This window comes from Andrographis paniculata, unplaced genomic scaffold, assembly GCF_009805555.1.
Source record: "Andrographis paniculata isolate CXL003 unplaced genomic scaffold, ASM980555v1 Contig51END, whole genome shotgun sequence".
Taxonomy (NCBI): Eukaryota; Viridiplantae; Streptophyta; class Magnoliopsida; order Lamiales; family Acanthaceae; genus Andrographis; species Andrographis paniculata.
Window position 1 is genome coordinate 2,827,248 of NW_026137586.1, and position 17,077 is coordinate 2,844,324.

A 17,077-nucleotide genomic window follows, 5' to 3' on the forward strand; every position below is an offset into this window, starting at 1 on the left:
TATTTATATGTCTCTCTCTTCTTTGATAACGTAATTTATTATTTATTAATTGCATACAAAAATATTTAAAATTCATGAATTAATAAATAATAATTAAAAATTAATTTTTTATTTTTATTTCTTCTATATTTTAAATTCAATTCCTTCTTCATGAATTATTTGATAGTGTTTTAGAAGAAAATGATAGATATGGAAACTTTTAAGTAAGTTATTACTAATCAAAGATCTATATTCTCACTAACCAAATAAATATCAAACAATCAATAAAGAAAACTTGAATTTATTACGGAAGCAAGCAATTCGGAGTTAGATTATCCTATTATCGAACAAACAGACACCGAACATACATCTAAGACTCCGACTACAAATGATACGCCACAGAAACGCAACAAACATGCAAACCCAAACCCTAATATAAGGAAACATTGCCGAAATATTAAAGCCAATAAAACATCGTTGATAATGCATATATTGTCCTATATTTATATAGATAAATTATAAACTATAATTAATGTTATGGATAGATTTTGCAATTACATGAACAATTAAAGACGCAACCATCTATAAAAAGGGGCCAAGGCATGAGATGAGATATCACTTCACTTTTCATAGTCTAAGTAAAGCATTAAGAAGGTCGTTTAGAGAGAAAACACTTTTGGATGATCTTTATTTATAAGCATGAGTAGCTAATTTCCTAACCTAGTCCAAGGTTGAATGTAGATTTCGGATTGAGATTTGTGAGATTGTGCGATTTCTGTGATTCATATATGCAATTGTTTTATTTAATCTTTTATCGTGGCCAGATCTTAGATTGGGTTAGTAATTGTGTGTCAATTGAACATTTACATCCGTAATTATGTATGTGTTTCATAAAGTGGTAGTACTGATGGGACTGACCCGAAGGTCATTCTAAATCCGTCGGTTGAAAGCGGCCCAAAGGAAGCCTGCCTGGCCGATGTTCGAGATTCTTTGACCTTTTTTTATGGTGATCAGAGGTCCTCCAGATCCGGCACTCCCACCGAACATAGTAACATGGTCATACTTAAGTGCCCGGGAGGTCGGATCTGCTGCGAGGTTGGTTGTAAGGCCCGCGGGAGGCCAAATATCTGGCCGGCTGGAATCGACCTTCAGGACCTTGCTTTTTCGAGTTTCTTCCTCCGGAAGCAGCGCAAACTCGTTCCAAACGGCGGGTTTCACAACGTCAGTAATATATTGAGATAGTTTTTGGACGGATCCGTGAAGAGATGACCGAATTTTCCCATGGATGTGCTCTGAAGTACACTGGCCGGAATGCTAATGATTTGGTCCGGCCTTCCAGAAGCCGCAGAAACCTCGTCGCACGGGCTAGCTTCCTGCGCAGGGCGCGATGACGAGTCGCCGACGATTTCTTTGTTTTTTGACATCTCTATAGTCGTCGGCGGTGTCTGTTTTCTCTACCGAAGTGGCATAGAAAAGTAACTAGACGTCGGTGTCCCACTGGGCGTACCAATTCTGTTATCGTAAAAAAATCACCTCCGGAGGCTTAATCGGAAGCCCACCAGAATCGATTTGTTCGAAGGATCCCCGGCCTCCTCGAGAAAGAATCCGGACTATTTCGCGATATCCGAATAATCTACGAATCAAAGAAACTAGAAGCTAAAATTAATAACGCAATAGAGAAACTAAAAATTGGAATTTAAATCGATAAAAGCTGGAAAATAATACAAAAAATAAGTGCAGAGAAAAATTTAATTGAAGAAGACATGAATGAATGGCATCTTTTCTCCGCTCCTAATCGCTCAATTAATTATTTGGATTTATTCAAATATGAATGAACAGAACTTAATTTACAGCGATACTGCTTTAACCACCTAAATACAACTTTCTCTACAAGCTAACATTGTTTTTCCAGGGATAGAAAATAGATAATTGTCACATTTCCTGATGGTCACTTGAGATATACCAAAATCTAATTCCTAAAAAAAAAAAAAAAAGGAAATAAAACCTATAAGAATTTTTTAGTATATAAAAAATTGAAGTTAAAAATCTCACAAAGGGCGCTGTGACAAAAACAAACAAGGAAACAACATTACACTAGTGTATGTATATCATAAGTAGAAATAATCACAGTATAATCTATTCCCCAAAACCATCTCGACATCAACCGTCGGCGACGCCTCCGAGACTCGGCCGCCGACAATTCACGGCGGCGAAGGCCCCATGCTCGGCGGGGCGTCCTTTTCCGAGTTCATCGGCGCATTCTGTTCGCGTCGAGGATAAAAGTTCAAGTCGAGCTTCTGTCCTTTCTTCGCCTCCTCGTCCAAATCCGTCTCGTTTTTTGGGGTGTTCATATTCATACTCATATTCGCCTCGCGCTCGGATTGCCGCTTCTTCTTGCGCATCATCAGTGTCTTGAAACGGCGCCTCACGGTCAGGCAGACGTTGCACTTGCACGTCGGCTCGTGCTTCCCCTTCCCGCTCGGCGGCTGAATGCACACGATGCAGCTGCAGCCGGGTCGGTGTCGAGGATGCCGGGTCGTGGCCACGACCGACGACTCCGCTGCGGCGTCGCCTAAATTGTCGCCGAGAACTGCGGCGGTCGCCAAGGCATCCAACCCGGAAGGCTCTCCCGCTTTCGGTACCCGATTGTCAAACGAAATCTTCCGTCTCTTCGAATCTGGAAAACATGGAAAGAAAATATCACTCATCGTGTCGATCTAATGTAAAAAAGTCGAATTTTGTTCGTACCCTTGTGAATACTGCAAATGTTCTCCAGATCCTTTGGATTTATGTCCTCTGGAGCCGAACATGAACACCTGAATGAAACGGCGAAACAGTGAAATCATCGGTAAATAAAAATTTTCAGTTTTTTGTAAAGATTGCTGACCTTTTTAAGTCCCACTTATTGTCGGCACACGACCACTTTACCGAAAGAAGAGCATGCACAGGCAATCTTCGCCATTTCAAACAACTGTCGCATTGCGCCAGCTGTTCCTTTTCTCTGATAAGATTTCGAGACACAATCAGGGAACGTAAGATACTCCCACCTTAAACAATATCCGAAAGCCATCGAATAAGTACAAGATCGATCATGGTAATACTTACCCTGAAGGCCGGGAAGTGAAGACTGTGCGTTTTCCAAAAACCGGAGGTTCCTGGTCGAGGATCCTTTTAACAGTAAGAACTCAAGAACCACATTGACATTTAACAAATTCATAAAGAAAACTTTGCGTACTTCGAATTCCTCAAATTCATGGTCCTCGACCATCACAACGGACAGCTTCGAAGTGGGAGACGGACGAAGCAACTCCTGGGCGTCTTCCCATGTAATTTTTAGCTCCATAGCATCGTTTGTGTGAATGAGAAGCCTCTTGTTTTTAATGTTTCGGGCCTTTTTCTTATCCACGACAGGTATATGCTTCTGAAGTGAAACATTCTTCCCGATCAGCGGAAACATCTCAATAAAAATGGAGGTAAGAACACAGAACGGAAGGGAAATAACAGTTATAAAGAACCAACTTACAGCGATGCCTGAAAGCGACATGTCCACCCCAGAATCGCCGTTTGGCAAAGTGGTTGTCTGTGCATCCTAAATGTTTACAAGAACATCATTGCAACAAAAGTTCGAAGAAAATAAGTGGATAGGGAACAAGAAAATGATACATAAAATATCAGACCTGCCCTTCTCCGTTATTCAGTGCCTTCCGACAGCCTATCACAAGCTTAGCGCCAGGGTCTATCCGACTAAACGTCACTATTAAGATCAAACAAAAGATTTCTCCTAAGATCTTTTATTGCTCAGAAATTTCATTTTAAACCATTGATAAACAAACTGTTGGACAATATTCAGCGCATATTGACAAACTTAACTATAATTCAGTAAAGAGCATGATTGACACTGGGAAGAGCCAAAAATCAGTATGTCCTATCAGATATACTCATTTCAATATTAGTCCTATAATTTGTTATTAAATTTTGGCAGACTATGTAGGGAAAAAACAGAAAAGAAAAGTTGAGATTAAATTATTACAATTTAGTCTCATGATATTTCCAGCCATTGCTATAAATAGAATCCAAACAGACAATTTTAAATAAAAGTTACAAAAGCTTTCTAAGCAACTTCAACTTGTATGTATGGCTTTGTACGAGCAGATTAATTAATTTTGACAAGAAGAAATACTGGGATGTGTCCGCCTTTATTTAATCTCACAAAATATAACATCCATACCACTGTTAAAAAAAACAATTACCAAAAAGAACAAAAAAAAATGATTAAAAGTTATTAAAATTTAACTTCAACATAAAACTTTTGCAAATGGAGAAGGCAAATTTAAAAAGCTTTTACCGGGAATAAAATTGAAAATTACATATTGGTCTATTGCAACCACAGCTTAATATTTTCTAGGGAAAGAACTCAAAACGAGAAAAAAAAAATATATTTCACTTTGTAGGTTGTTTCTTATTGGTAACTTCACTTTTATTCAACACTTCACTTTATTAAGAATGTCTAACAAAAAAAAAAAAAAGAATGTCTAATAACAAAATAAACACGTCAATATATTAGATAGGATGGGATAAATCAGTTATCTAAAGTTAAGCTGCAAAACACAGAATAAAATAGAATACTGACATAAACAACATTGTTAATGTTACAAAAACATCCAAAAAGTTTATCAAACAAATACTCCCTCCATCCCATATATGATGAAACATTTGGTTTTGGTATGAAAATTTAATTAGTATTAAGTATAATAAAATAAGAAATAGGTAATGTGATGAGAAAGAAATATATTTTATTTTTTTATGAAATGTAATATTATTTTCTATTTTAAAAATATTACATGGTACGTAGGACAGACTAAAATTAAAAATATTGCAAAATAGGCAGGGGTAGGGATGGTCGGAGTACTATTTAATAGTTCAGCATCGGCATTAATTTTTCCTAACGGCCCCTTTGTGAAACTATTGTCTATATATATGTGCCTTTTTCCGGTTGTATCCTAACCCATAATTTTCCTTGATATATAAAGATTAGATTAATCAATAAAATTAGCTCAGAAATTTTCATGTCAATGCAAGATATAATATAATCATATTTCAATAATAATTAACTAGAAATACAAAAACCATAATAATATCGAGAATATTACCTTAATTTAACTTCAAGATTCTAAGATAAGATCACTTCATAAAACTGACTCTAAAACTTCTCTCTCATAACAATCGCACATTCATGAAAATAATCAAAATATAACTATACAATCATTTTTAGACTTAAATAACAAAGTTTAGGGTTGGCAATGAGTCGGGATAAAGCTAATACCAACTTACAAAGTAAGCTTTGGATTACATTTTAAATGGAAAATAGGTATTGTTGTAGTTCTATTTTGAATGAAAAATAGGCTTTCGATATTATATTTAAAAAACATCACGCTGGATACTTATATCTAATTTAAAATATCACATCGAAAACCTTTTTTCTATTCAAGCATACATCCAAAGCTTATTTTCAATTCAAAACCTATTTTTAGTCAAATTTAGAGGATTACTAAAACAAAACAACCAATTCACACCTTTAAGAATTTTTTACTAAGTTCGATAAACAAAGAATAGCCAAGAACATACCTGTGTCGCCAGCTCGTACATCCATATTTTGGATGCACGGAGTAACACCCTCCAACACATACATACGGCTGTTGTTATTTGGCCAAAACCGAAACTGAAATGTCCATTCTTTTCCCTTTATGTCTTGAATTCGTATCGGTATGCCTTCCGATTGATTTATAGGGGGAAAGTAGGCCTGCAAAAGACATACACATCTCACACAATGCATATCGATAGTAACATAAAACAATCATGCAATCATCACGCAAAACTCGAAACCAAGACACACTTCAGCACAGGCTTTCGGAAGGACGAGGCGACCAATTCTCCCCGCATCGCTAGCGCTCAGAATTTTCTCAAACAACGGCACGATTGTTGATTTCAAACTACGGATTGAGAGTTAAGGCATATCCCGGACACAAATTAAATGATACGATAACAACAAAATCAAATGGTACGGATACTCTCCAGATAACTGCTGCAGTTCTTGGTCAGTGATCCTCGGCCAATACCGAGGTAGTAACTGATTGCGGCCGCGCCCTTCCCCCGGAGGTCTGGCGACACGTACCTGTGAAACGGCTCCTTTATTTATTTCTGAAACTATTGGGGAGCTGGGTTTGGGCAGCTTCGGCATAATATGACATTCTTTTTGGTCTAGTGGTGAAGAACTCTTGCTCTGTCCACTGCCTTTGTTAATTCCGCTTGGAAAAGGTACCCCGATTCCAGAACAACCTAATGGATTCACCCGAGCAAAATTTATTGATCGTTGAGCTGCAGATTCGAACATACCCTTAACCCCATCTTTTGGCTTGCTGTTGTCAGGTTTAAGAAGGGATGGAGCAGAATGCTGTTCCGGAAGAGTCGCAGGGCATTTGCTGCTCTGCATAATTTTGAAAATGGGGTCGTCTTGTTTATATTGCTCGAATGCCGAACATGCGTTGTTGGTGCTGATCACCTTCGTCAGTTGCAGTAGCTTCTCAGTGCTAAACTTGTCCCCATCGATTTTTTCCTCACAAACTACAGGATGAATGTCTTGAACAGCATTTGCAACAATTGCGTCGCTGGGTATGTTGCATGGAATCTGAAATAATCGAGTGAGTATAGGGGCACCAAACACGGAAGACAACGGAAATGCAAATAATTTGAAGAATATACAGAAGTGAAGAAAAGTGTGCACGACAATGAGACAGGATGCAATAACGTTATGCTGTAACAACGCTTTCTTTTGTACCATTTTGTTTTTCAACACGGCTACCACAAGGATAACTAATATGAATTGACCGACTCTTTGAAACCTTAGACAAGCTTTAATGATGTGTCACAAATTAGTGGCATCATAACCTTAGTTTGCTTATCAACGACCTCAGACTACTAATTTTATGATAATAGTTTCCAAGGATATCCAAAGTTAAATGTCCGGGCAATCCTACTTCTGATTGTTTCAGAAACCGAGGTATATTATTTATCAGCACTAAGCATCAGCATTTCATATATATGTAATCAATATATTGCACACAAATAGATGAGTATTCTAAATATATATATATATATATATAAACTCTTAGCATATTCAATTGATCGAAAACAACATATGAATGTATCGACACCAATTCCGCCGGCTTCATAACCAATCCAATGCCAGCCACATAAGACATCACAAGATCAAAGAAAAGTAAAAAAAAAAATGAAAATCAAAACTAAAGCAACAATAACAATGCACCTGAATCGATTGGTGCACCGGATGTACTTCCAAAGGCTTAGTACAGTTGGTGCACCGAACCCCTCCGAAATCCATACATTCGTGCAGATGTCTCGATGCAATACAACCACAGTGGATTCTCTACAGAACAAAATCAAATATATTTCGGACAGAGCCAAACAACAAACGAAATAGAAAAGACTGAGTAGTTGTCTAGTGGCATTGCTACCTTTCCACATACTCTGCATTCTCTCCAACCGGATTCCTCCAAGTGAAAAGTTTCACAGAACATCGAATTCTCGTACGCTGAGCTGGAATTCATACAAAACCGATCAAATGAGAAGACAAACACGATAACCACAAAATGACGTTTTAGCAATTGATATGGACTCAGTTTTGGGACATACAGTTCAGCAGTACAAGAATTTATAGCAGAGAGGATTGTTGAATATAATATATATATATATGTGCGTGTCCACATTTGTAAAAGAACTTCCTACCGCCATGTGAATCCGAATTTGAAAACCTCAGCAGAAATCGAAGTAGATATTCGTAATAAAATGATGTAGTTAATTCTGAAAATTACCCGCAGGCGGTACAGAGTGTGGCGAATCCGCCGGATTTCAAGCTCCAGCCTTTCTTCCACTCGGACAACGTCGTTCCACGGCACGCCTCGTTCGTGCAGTTATTCGACCCCATTTCCTAATATTGCAATCAGAATCCCCGTTTCCTAAACCCTAACTCAAATCCAGGAAGAAATCAGAAACCCTAGAAAACAAAAATCATGGGCGAAACCCAGTTGACCCAGAACAAGAAAAAGAAGAAATAAACCCCATCACTCTCCAAAATTAAACAATCCAACTTCCAACTCACCTTGATCGAACCAAAAATCGCGCAATCGAATTAACGTCCAAGGGTAAAGTCAGAGCGTCTCATCGTTTGGTACCAAAGATTTTAAATTGAAGAGAGGGGTAGGGAAGGCGACAGGCCCAGCGGGGGAGTGCAGAGAGCAGCAGGCAGCTATCAATCAATATATATATATATATGTATGTATGTGTAGAGGACAGGACTAAATGAGGGATGGAGGAGGGGAGCAGCGTGAGTGCATGCAGCAGCAGCAGCAGGAGCAGAGGATGGCAAGAGTGTCGTCGTTGATCTGCTGCTGCGCCTGTACCAGTCTGTTTGTCGACGTCGTCGTCGTCGTCTCTACGAAAGATTGTGGTGTGGTTGAAGAGAAATCGTGGAGAAGTGGGGTGTTACGACACGCGAACATACGTATATACGAAATGAATTTGGGCGAGAAAACGTGAGGGCAAGGCAGTCGTATGTTTAGTCAACTCAACCCAGAGAGATAAATAGGCTCTTATTTATGCACGTATGTTTATGTTTTGGGAGGGAATTATAGGCCCCAACCCTTGTCCCTTGTCGTCTCACCAACCCCTCCAATGGCATATAACCACCTGTGTGTTTCTTTGGAAATATTTAATTTTAATTTTATTTTAAAATAATCTTTAATTTAATATATATTTTCTTTTCAATAATAAAATTTAGAAGAAATTTCCAGAAAAATATAAAAGAATTATTATTTATTTATTTTAGTCAATAAATATAATTTTATAATTTAATCTTTATTATTTATATATATATAATGATTCATAATTCCGATTTTTTCGTCTTTTTTCTTATTAGATATCTTTCTCTTCAGATTACTACACCACATCTCTATTATCGAACTTTGCTTGATTCGGAGTTGATTGAGCGTCTATGGAATCGGTAGGAAGCTGATGAACTTAAATCCAGCACCGTTTCAATAAAAAATTATTGTGTTAGATCCTACCGGAGAAATGATGAAAAAGATGTTATAATTTAGGACAAGATATGCCTGAGGAATGTGACAAATTTGAAAACGATGGAAAGAAAGATTGTCGATTCAGTTAATGACAATGAAAAAACTTATAATAGGAGAAGTATTTAATGTAAGTTTAAAAGTACAAATAAATTTTTAAATAGTAGATATATTGGATTCCCTGGTCTAGAGGCTCTCTATCACCGTCACTCACTCCAACAGAAGAGTGACATATAATGACTTTTACATATATATTTTGAATAAAATTTTAAAATTTATTAAATTACATATTAACCATAATTTGATATTGACATTGTCCCTAAATTGATTCAGAGTTGAAAAGTCACAGGCCGCGAAATCTCTTGTCATCTTGTCACCATCATCTCTTTTTTGGCTTTTGTCGACCCACAACAACTTTTTAAATTCCTCTCTCACAGACCGTGGTTATTTCGATGTTACATTATCTCATCGACATTCTCCTCAAGTATCTTCTTTACTTTTCATATCGCAAAAAATGTTGTGGTAATCATATTTAAAGTAGTCGTTGTGTGCTAAATTGTTTTGAAAAGTGGCTTGGAACTTATTTATGCAAACCGTTTTAGAGTTTATGTAATTTATTTTACTCATTTGAAAAATGGTTTTGAAGTTGGGAATAGCTATTGTAGGCTTATTTGCGTAGCTATTGTGTGCTTTTTCATTTGTAAATTGATTGGAATTTGGAATCTTTCATTTCATTGTAGTTCACTTTACAGGGCTTGAAATTTGATGAATTAATAAAGATGACTAAATTTGATACAGAGAAAAGATTATATCAGTTTATGCTAAAAAATAGGCTTTAACATAAAAAAAACAAGATGCATAATGATAAAAAGAATAAGATAATATCTAAAACATTGTATGTAGTGTTGAAAAAAAGCGAGAGGAGGATAAATAAAGTATTACTACGAAAGCTTCCAAAGCTAATAACAAGATTGATTGCATGACTAGAATAAAATTTTATTTGAGAGAGAATGCAAAATATCAAAGTTGTCAAATTCATTTCTGAACATAGGCATTACCTTAGCACTTAGGATACACATTTATTTAGGACACATAAGAGGATAAATAATGTTCACATACTACATAAATAGAGTTGGCAAAATGTGTGAGACATACTCTAAAACTCATGATATTATGGTTAAAGAAGTCGGCGGTTGAGACAATTTTGGATTTATTAAGCATGATTATAAGAATATTATGCTAAAAAGAAACAAAATATATGGAAGTTGGAGAACCGGTGAAGTGCTTGAGTATTTGCAAAGATGCAAAGTACATACCGAAATTATTCGTATTCCATTCGAGTGGATAGATATGATATAATAGGTAATATATTTTGGACAAATAGCATAATGAAAGAAAATTATGCTGATTTTGGAGATATTGTGAGTTTGGATACCACAAAAGTTATCCATTTTCATTGTTTGTTGTTGTCAATCATTGTATATAAACAATAATATTTGGTGCTTCACTTTTACGATGAGACAATTCCTTATTTGAATGATTGTTTGAAACGTTCATAGAAATCAGGGTGGAAAAAACTTGTCACTATTCTTACATATCAAGATCATGCTATGATGAATGCATTAGCTAAATGATGGCCCAAAACTTATCATGGGTTATTTATTTGGCATATCTATCAAAATGTTGCAATACATTTGAGTGAGTTTCATGAAAAATATAAAATCTTGCATATGATTTTGAGAGATGCATTTATGATTCTGAAGAAGAGAATGAGTTTCTGCACAAATGAAATGAAATGTTTGTGAAGTATGATGTAGTGGAAAACGATTGGTTGAAAAGGTTGTTTAGAGTAAAAGAGAAATAGGCATTGGTATATGAGCATTAATTCTTCTATGCTGATATTACTACAATATAACATAACAAGGGTATTAATGTGTCGTCAAAAGGTACGTGGGTTATAAGAACCCTTTGCGAGTATTTTTTTTTAACAGTTTGAAAATTTTATTGAATCTCACTAATACGAAGAGTTGATGATTGATTTTAAAGTAAGTACGAGTGTTTTAGTGCTTCCTATACACATTCAATTTTTGAAACATACTAAAAATGTGTATACACCTGAAGTTTTAAAAGATTTTCAAAATGAACTATGAAAGGCTTATTATTGCACTGGCACAAATGAAACAATAGAATTATATCATGTCAATTATCTAGGAAGATTAAAGTGTCAAATTGTGAAATTTAACTTTTTAGATGATACTATTTTTAGTAGCTACAAGAAATTTGAATTTGGTGGTTTTTATGCGCTCATGCGCTGAAATCTTCTCAAATAATAATGTTTTCAATATTCCAAAATAATATGTGATGAGAAGATAAACAAAATTTACTAACATGGAGTGTGGTTCCGTAGGTGATGTGAATGATAAAAAAAAATGGTTGAGTTTTTTTTTCCAACAAAATGGTCATACAGGCTTCAAAAACTAAAAAAAAAAAAATGTACTTCCTCTGTCCCATGTAATATATCCATGCAAATGTAGATACGAGATTTTAGGTAAAATATAATTAATAGGTAATTAAGAAATGTATTAGTAAAAATAATTATAAATTAAGATTAAAATAACTAAATAATTTAAATAAGATTTTAAAAAATTATAAATTATGAAGTTTAAAATGTGAATAAAGTGTAGAATTATATTTCTAAAAAAAATGACAAATTATGTGGAATAGAGGAAGTATGAATTGATGAAAGAATCATCTGTGAAAACTATTGAAAAGGTGAATGAATATTTATACAAATGAAATATTATGGGTGAGCGATCATCTATGAGAAATACTCAAGCAAATTTAAAAATTGAGGGGCTGTAGAGAAAAAATGCAACATACATCTGAAGGGGATAACGAAAAAAAGATGATGTGAAATCTTCTATCATGACCTCTTTGTGATGTGTAGTCTTTTGTTTTTACCATCCAGATCAAAAGAAAATGTATTATATAAATGCTTCGAAAACTAATGTTATTAAGCTTAGTTGAAGCAGTAGGTGCAAAATTTTGTTGTTTCCAGATCTTCAAGAATTGTTATTTTTCTTAAACTTGAATTGTGTTATATGATACAAATTCTAAGCAACTATTTTTTTTTATTATTTTATGTTTTAACAAAACAGGTTGCCCATGTATAAAAGTTTACACTATCTCAAATACGATACTATTTCTTTGCCCATGATAATTAGGCACTACATTTTTCTTTCCTAAGAAAGTCTTTTTTCTGATCCGGGGGTACGTATTCATTGATAACAATGACTAATTGTAGCATCGTTCATTTGAAATGCAAAAAACAAACACTAAAGATAATGATAATAAAAAAAAACTTGTACCGACGTTACATAGTCATCCGTACAATAAACTTAAATAATTTGAAAATAAAAATATAAAAATCAATCATATTAAAACCTTTATACAAAACCCAAAGGCATAATTTTTTCATTTTGGTCGCCTACATTTTTTTTTACTTTGTGCTCTAATTTCATCATATCTTTCAATTTTTGCACTCTTCTCTCAACTATTTCACTATCTTTATTAACTCTAGTATCTCTCCCCAGTAATCTTCTCAATTGAAGAAATGACAACCATTTGGAACACCTGCATTTGCACAATTTCAATAAATATTCAAAATATCTCCAAAAATATTTATCTAAACACATTTCAAACTTCAATCATCATTTTCGATTCAAAAAATTCAACTCCAAAACTCTTGTCAAAACGGAACTTATAATTATTCTTTTTGTGGATTGAAGATAAATATATCTCACCATAAATATTTTTTTTTCATGTACACTAACTCTGGAGTTCTAATAGCATTCAATATATTAGGCTGCTATGGATTGTTTATACATAATTCAAAATTCAAAATTTCTCATAAATTAATTATAATGTACTTTCTTTTTTTTTTTAATTGAAAGTTACTTTATACTCTTCAGTTTTTCCATTTATATATTCTTCAAATCAACATCCGTAATATATACAAATAGCACACAGTTATATTATACACAACACAGTCTTATTATACACAACACATGTTGTGTTTAATAAAGACATGTGTTGTTGGTTCATAATTATAAGTATGTTTTAGTATGTAGTGTGCTAGAATCAGCTATTGTTTGTGTTATATAAAACTATAGCATGTGTTGTATTTGTATTGTTAGTTCATAATTACAAATGTGTTGTATAAGAGTATGTGGTGTTGAAATCAACTATTGCTTGTGTTGTATAAGACTATAGCATATGTTGTTAGTTCATGATCTGTATTTGTATTATACAAATGCATACAGTGTACTGTCAATAGTAATACCGTGCACAGTGCCGCCCTATATAAAAAGCCGTTATTACCTTCACTATCACCATTCTTCATTATTTTCATCATTGTTTTTCATTTGTTGTTGTTACTATTGCACAAAAAAATACTCACTTCATCCACTTGATAAACATATATTTTGTTATTTTTTATTTTCCAAACATAAAGTATCTATTTTATTTTTAGTATGTATAGACTCCAATTCGCTTATGGTGTTGATTACTATAATCAACACCGTGCTGAAACAATCCATACCGTAGATTGAAAGAAGAAATCAAGGGTTGATATTTAAGCGATGAATTAAAATGTAATTGTATGTACTATAGTAATTATAGAAACATGTAATTATGTATCCTTCCTAATTAATATGATTTATATAATGAATAGCAATCAATTTTGAATATGGAAAGAAATAAAATATTTTGTCCTAAAAAATCTAAGCATTTATATATTTATTTATTTTATGTTTACCGTTTTTTTTTTTAGAAATTTTTCTAAACCCTCCAATTGATCGATTATTTGCTATGTGAAGGAGACAAACAATATTTTAGGAGATGTGCATCACAATCCTTCTATCACATACAACCACAATGCTTCTGCATCGTCACCAAACACGGGTAACCTTATAAATATATTTTGCGGGTGATTGTTCAGAATATACTCCACAGCATATTTCATTGTTTTTAATAACATGTTTTTATACGGTTGACATCATATATTGCTAATACGAAAAGCAAGCTAAAAATTGATATGGCTAGCGCTCAATTCTTTTTATTATTGGATTTATTTTCAAATTTAAAATGCATAAAATATCTTCTTGTATAGCTAACTACTACTTACATTAATTGACAACAAATGTATTATATACTAATGGATTACATAGTGCAGTGAGACATATGTAAAATATATGTAAATTTCATAAAAAAAAATAAAAATAAAAATTGGACATGCCGCGATAGTATGTTATCCGATTACAAATAGCATTTATCAATGACGTTGAAAGCAATTATCATTGTAAAGAATATCATTCTATGTTAATAACAGGAGGATTGGGCTTCAACATACCAACAGTCAATTTATTCTCTAGATGACAAAGTATTTTGATTTAGACATACCAACAACAAATAAATTTACTCAACTGAAAGATAATCGTAAATAAAATGACTGTCTGACACTGGAATCACTCCGATAAGTTGGGCGAAGTTGATTTCGAACTTTGGTTGGTGTCGCTACTGAATGAGAAGAAGGATGGAATGTTTGATTGATTTTGGGTTGGCGATCACCGCGGAAATAGCAACAACGATATTGATGGAAGCCAACAACGGCGGAAGAGCAATAGGAAATGCAGTTTCGGCAGTTGGCGGAGGGGATTTGACATGGGCGCAGGCAGAAAAATAGAAATACGATAAAAAATAAAAAATAAAAAAAATAAAATTATGAGATATTGTACCTAATTGTAAGTAATTAGGATTTTTATAAAAAAATTACCATCTATAATTTTATAAAATTTAATACTATGAATAATTGTACAACATATACAATATAAAATGAAAAGTATATTATTAAATTCCGGATAGAATGTTTATATTGTTGATAACACAATGTAATATGATCAAAATTTGGATAAAATTTTAAATAAGGGGTTGAGGGCTTCGTCATTAGACTACACCCTCGTTCTCATAATTAATGTGATTTTCTTAATTATAGTAATATTTGCAATTAACATAATATTTATTTTTTACCTGAATTAAATTTATTGCTTAAATTAAAATTAATACGAAAAATATTTCAATTTTATAAAAAAAAAATGTCATAAATAATGTATATATAAAATTCAACATTATATAACATGTACGTCATACACAGTATAGAATGAAAACATATAAAAAAAATTACAGATAACATATGTATATAGTGTAGATAGCGCAATGTCATATGGTCAAAATTTAAATAAATTTTAAAACTATAATTAAATATTTTTCTATTCAAATTTACAATATCAATCTTTTTTATTGATATTCATTTGATCATAAAATTTAATTTATTATAGCATTTATTTTCATTTGATAAAGCATATATATATATATAAATTACAAATAACATGTGTAAAATACAAAAAGCATAAGTTATTATAAATTGTGGAGAATGCCTAACAAGAACATATGCAAGCATAATAAAAATCTAATAGCATGTATACATCTATATACATCTATCATGTAAGTTTACTTCAAAATATATTTTTTTAAAAAATCTATTTTTAACAAAACTTGGTTCACAATATTCACTATAAAAAATTATTTTGGCTAATCAAAATAATAATAATAATAATCAATAAAGATATTCACTATATCTCGCCCTTCTTCTAGGCCTACCTTTGCTTTTACATGAGCAAATTTATACTCTCTCCGTCCCGTGTAATTATTTTTTAAAAAATAAAAGTGACATGGTATGTGAGACGAATAGAAACGGCAACGTGGACATGATACGTGGGATGGAATGAGTAATTTTTTTTTTTTTTAAAAAAAAAAACATATACTGAACAACAGTGAAAATTTCAATTACACGCATGATTCACTCAATTGTAGGGGGAATCGGAGATGGGATGACGGCCGGCATTGGAATTGCAACAATGAGTGGTGGAGGAAGTCAATTTCACAACCGAATTTCACTTCACGGATTGGAACGAAAATTGAAACAAGTGTTAGAATTATTTTTGCCACGGCAATAGCAACTGCAGCGACGGTAGTGCCGACAACGATGGCAGCGGGCGATTGCCGCGAATGATCAAAGAAGAGATGACAGATCTCCGGGGAGAAGAGAGAAGAGGTGAAAATTTTGAGAAATAATAGTAATTGTAATAATTAGAAACATTTCTCAGCTAAAATTATTGTTTTATCCTTATTATTAATAATAATAATTATAAATACAATTCTATAATATATTATGAAAATAATTTATTTTTATATTGAATTTTAAAAAAATTAAAAAATATAATTATATTATTATTTTTAATTTATATATTATATTTGAATTAAAATTTAAAATTATAATTTAGATAACAAATTTAAATATAAGTATATAATTTTTTAAATTATAGTAAAATTATTAAATATAAGTTATCAAATTTTAAAATAAATTGAAAATTATGAATAATTTAATACTCCTATTATATTGTAATTTTATTTTTAATTTTTAATATTTTTTAAATTAAAATTTTAAAATATAAATAATTAAATTTTAAAAATATATTTTCTATACTTTTATTTAAAATATTTAAATATAATTAAAAAAATTTAAAATATATATAATTTTTATAGAAAAATATAATTATATTAACAGAATGTCCCTTTGAGTAATTTTAACCATTTAAAAGTATTTTCAAATTTATTACATCCAAACAGTTTTTCAGGAGAAGCATTTAAGTCAATTCAAACGGCCTAATTAGAGTTTAAAGATATTAATTTAAAACATATAATTATATTTTTCTATAAAAATATAATAAAAATTCGGATAAGATTTATATCCATAATTATTGAGATTTTGTTAATTATGGTGATATTTTTAATTAATGTAATAGTTAATTCTTAACTAAATTAAATTACTT

General features: G+C 32.5%; 1 protein-coding gene across 3 annotated transcripts; it reads right to left on the reverse strand.

The window, feature by feature from the left end:
• Positions 1 to 1,978: 1,978 nt before the first annotated feature.
• Positions 1,979 to 8,615, reverse strand: LOC127253747 (B3 domain-containing transcription repressor VAL1). Of its 3 annotated transcripts, none has more exons than XM_051278499.1 (14): positions 8,156 to 8,615; positions 7,869 to 8,019; positions 7,512 to 7,593; positions 7,304 to 7,423; positions 6,048 to 6,664; positions 5,873 to 5,969; positions 5,605 to 5,779; positions 3,657 to 3,733; positions 3,503 to 3,568; positions 3,215 to 3,397; positions 3,085 to 3,134; positions 2,867 to 2,980; positions 2,728 to 2,795; positions 1,979 to 2,656 (listed from the first exon to the last, which is right to left on the reverse strand). In XM_051278499.1, the coding sequence occupies exons 2-14, from the start codon at positions 7,979 to 7,981 to the stop codon at positions 2,181 to 2,183; spliced, it is 2,238 nt and encodes a 745-aa protein (XP_051134456.1). In that variant the 5' UTR covers positions 7,982 to 8,019; positions 8,156 to 8,615; the 3' UTR covers positions 1,979 to 2,180. The 3 variants fall into 3 exon arrangements, with proteins under 3 accessions (XP_051134456.1, XP_051134454.1, XP_051134455.1); XM_051278497.1 differs by having other exon boundaries at positions 3,215 to 3,400; positions 8,156 to 8,614; XM_051278498.1 differs by having other exon boundaries at positions 3,215 to 3,400; positions 7,869 to 8,050; positions 8,156 to 8,614.
• Between the last annotated feature and the right edge of the window lie 8,462 nt (positions 8,616 to 17,077).

Excerpts from the sequence above, each read along its gene's own strand:
- LOC127253747 (XM_051278497.1), bottom strand. The coding sequence starts at position 7,981 with ATGGGGTCGAATAACTGCACGAACGAGGCGTGCCGTGGAACGACGTTG. Across the intron at positions 3,401-3,502 it reads TGTCGCTTTCAGGCATCGCT|AAGCATATACCTGTCGTGGA; the intron begins GTAAGTTGGTTC and ends GTTTCACTTCAG. Across the intron at positions 2,657-2,727 it reads CATTTGCAGTATTCACAAGG|ATTCGAAGAGACGGAAGATT; the intron begins GTACGAACAAAA and ends CATGTTTTCCAG.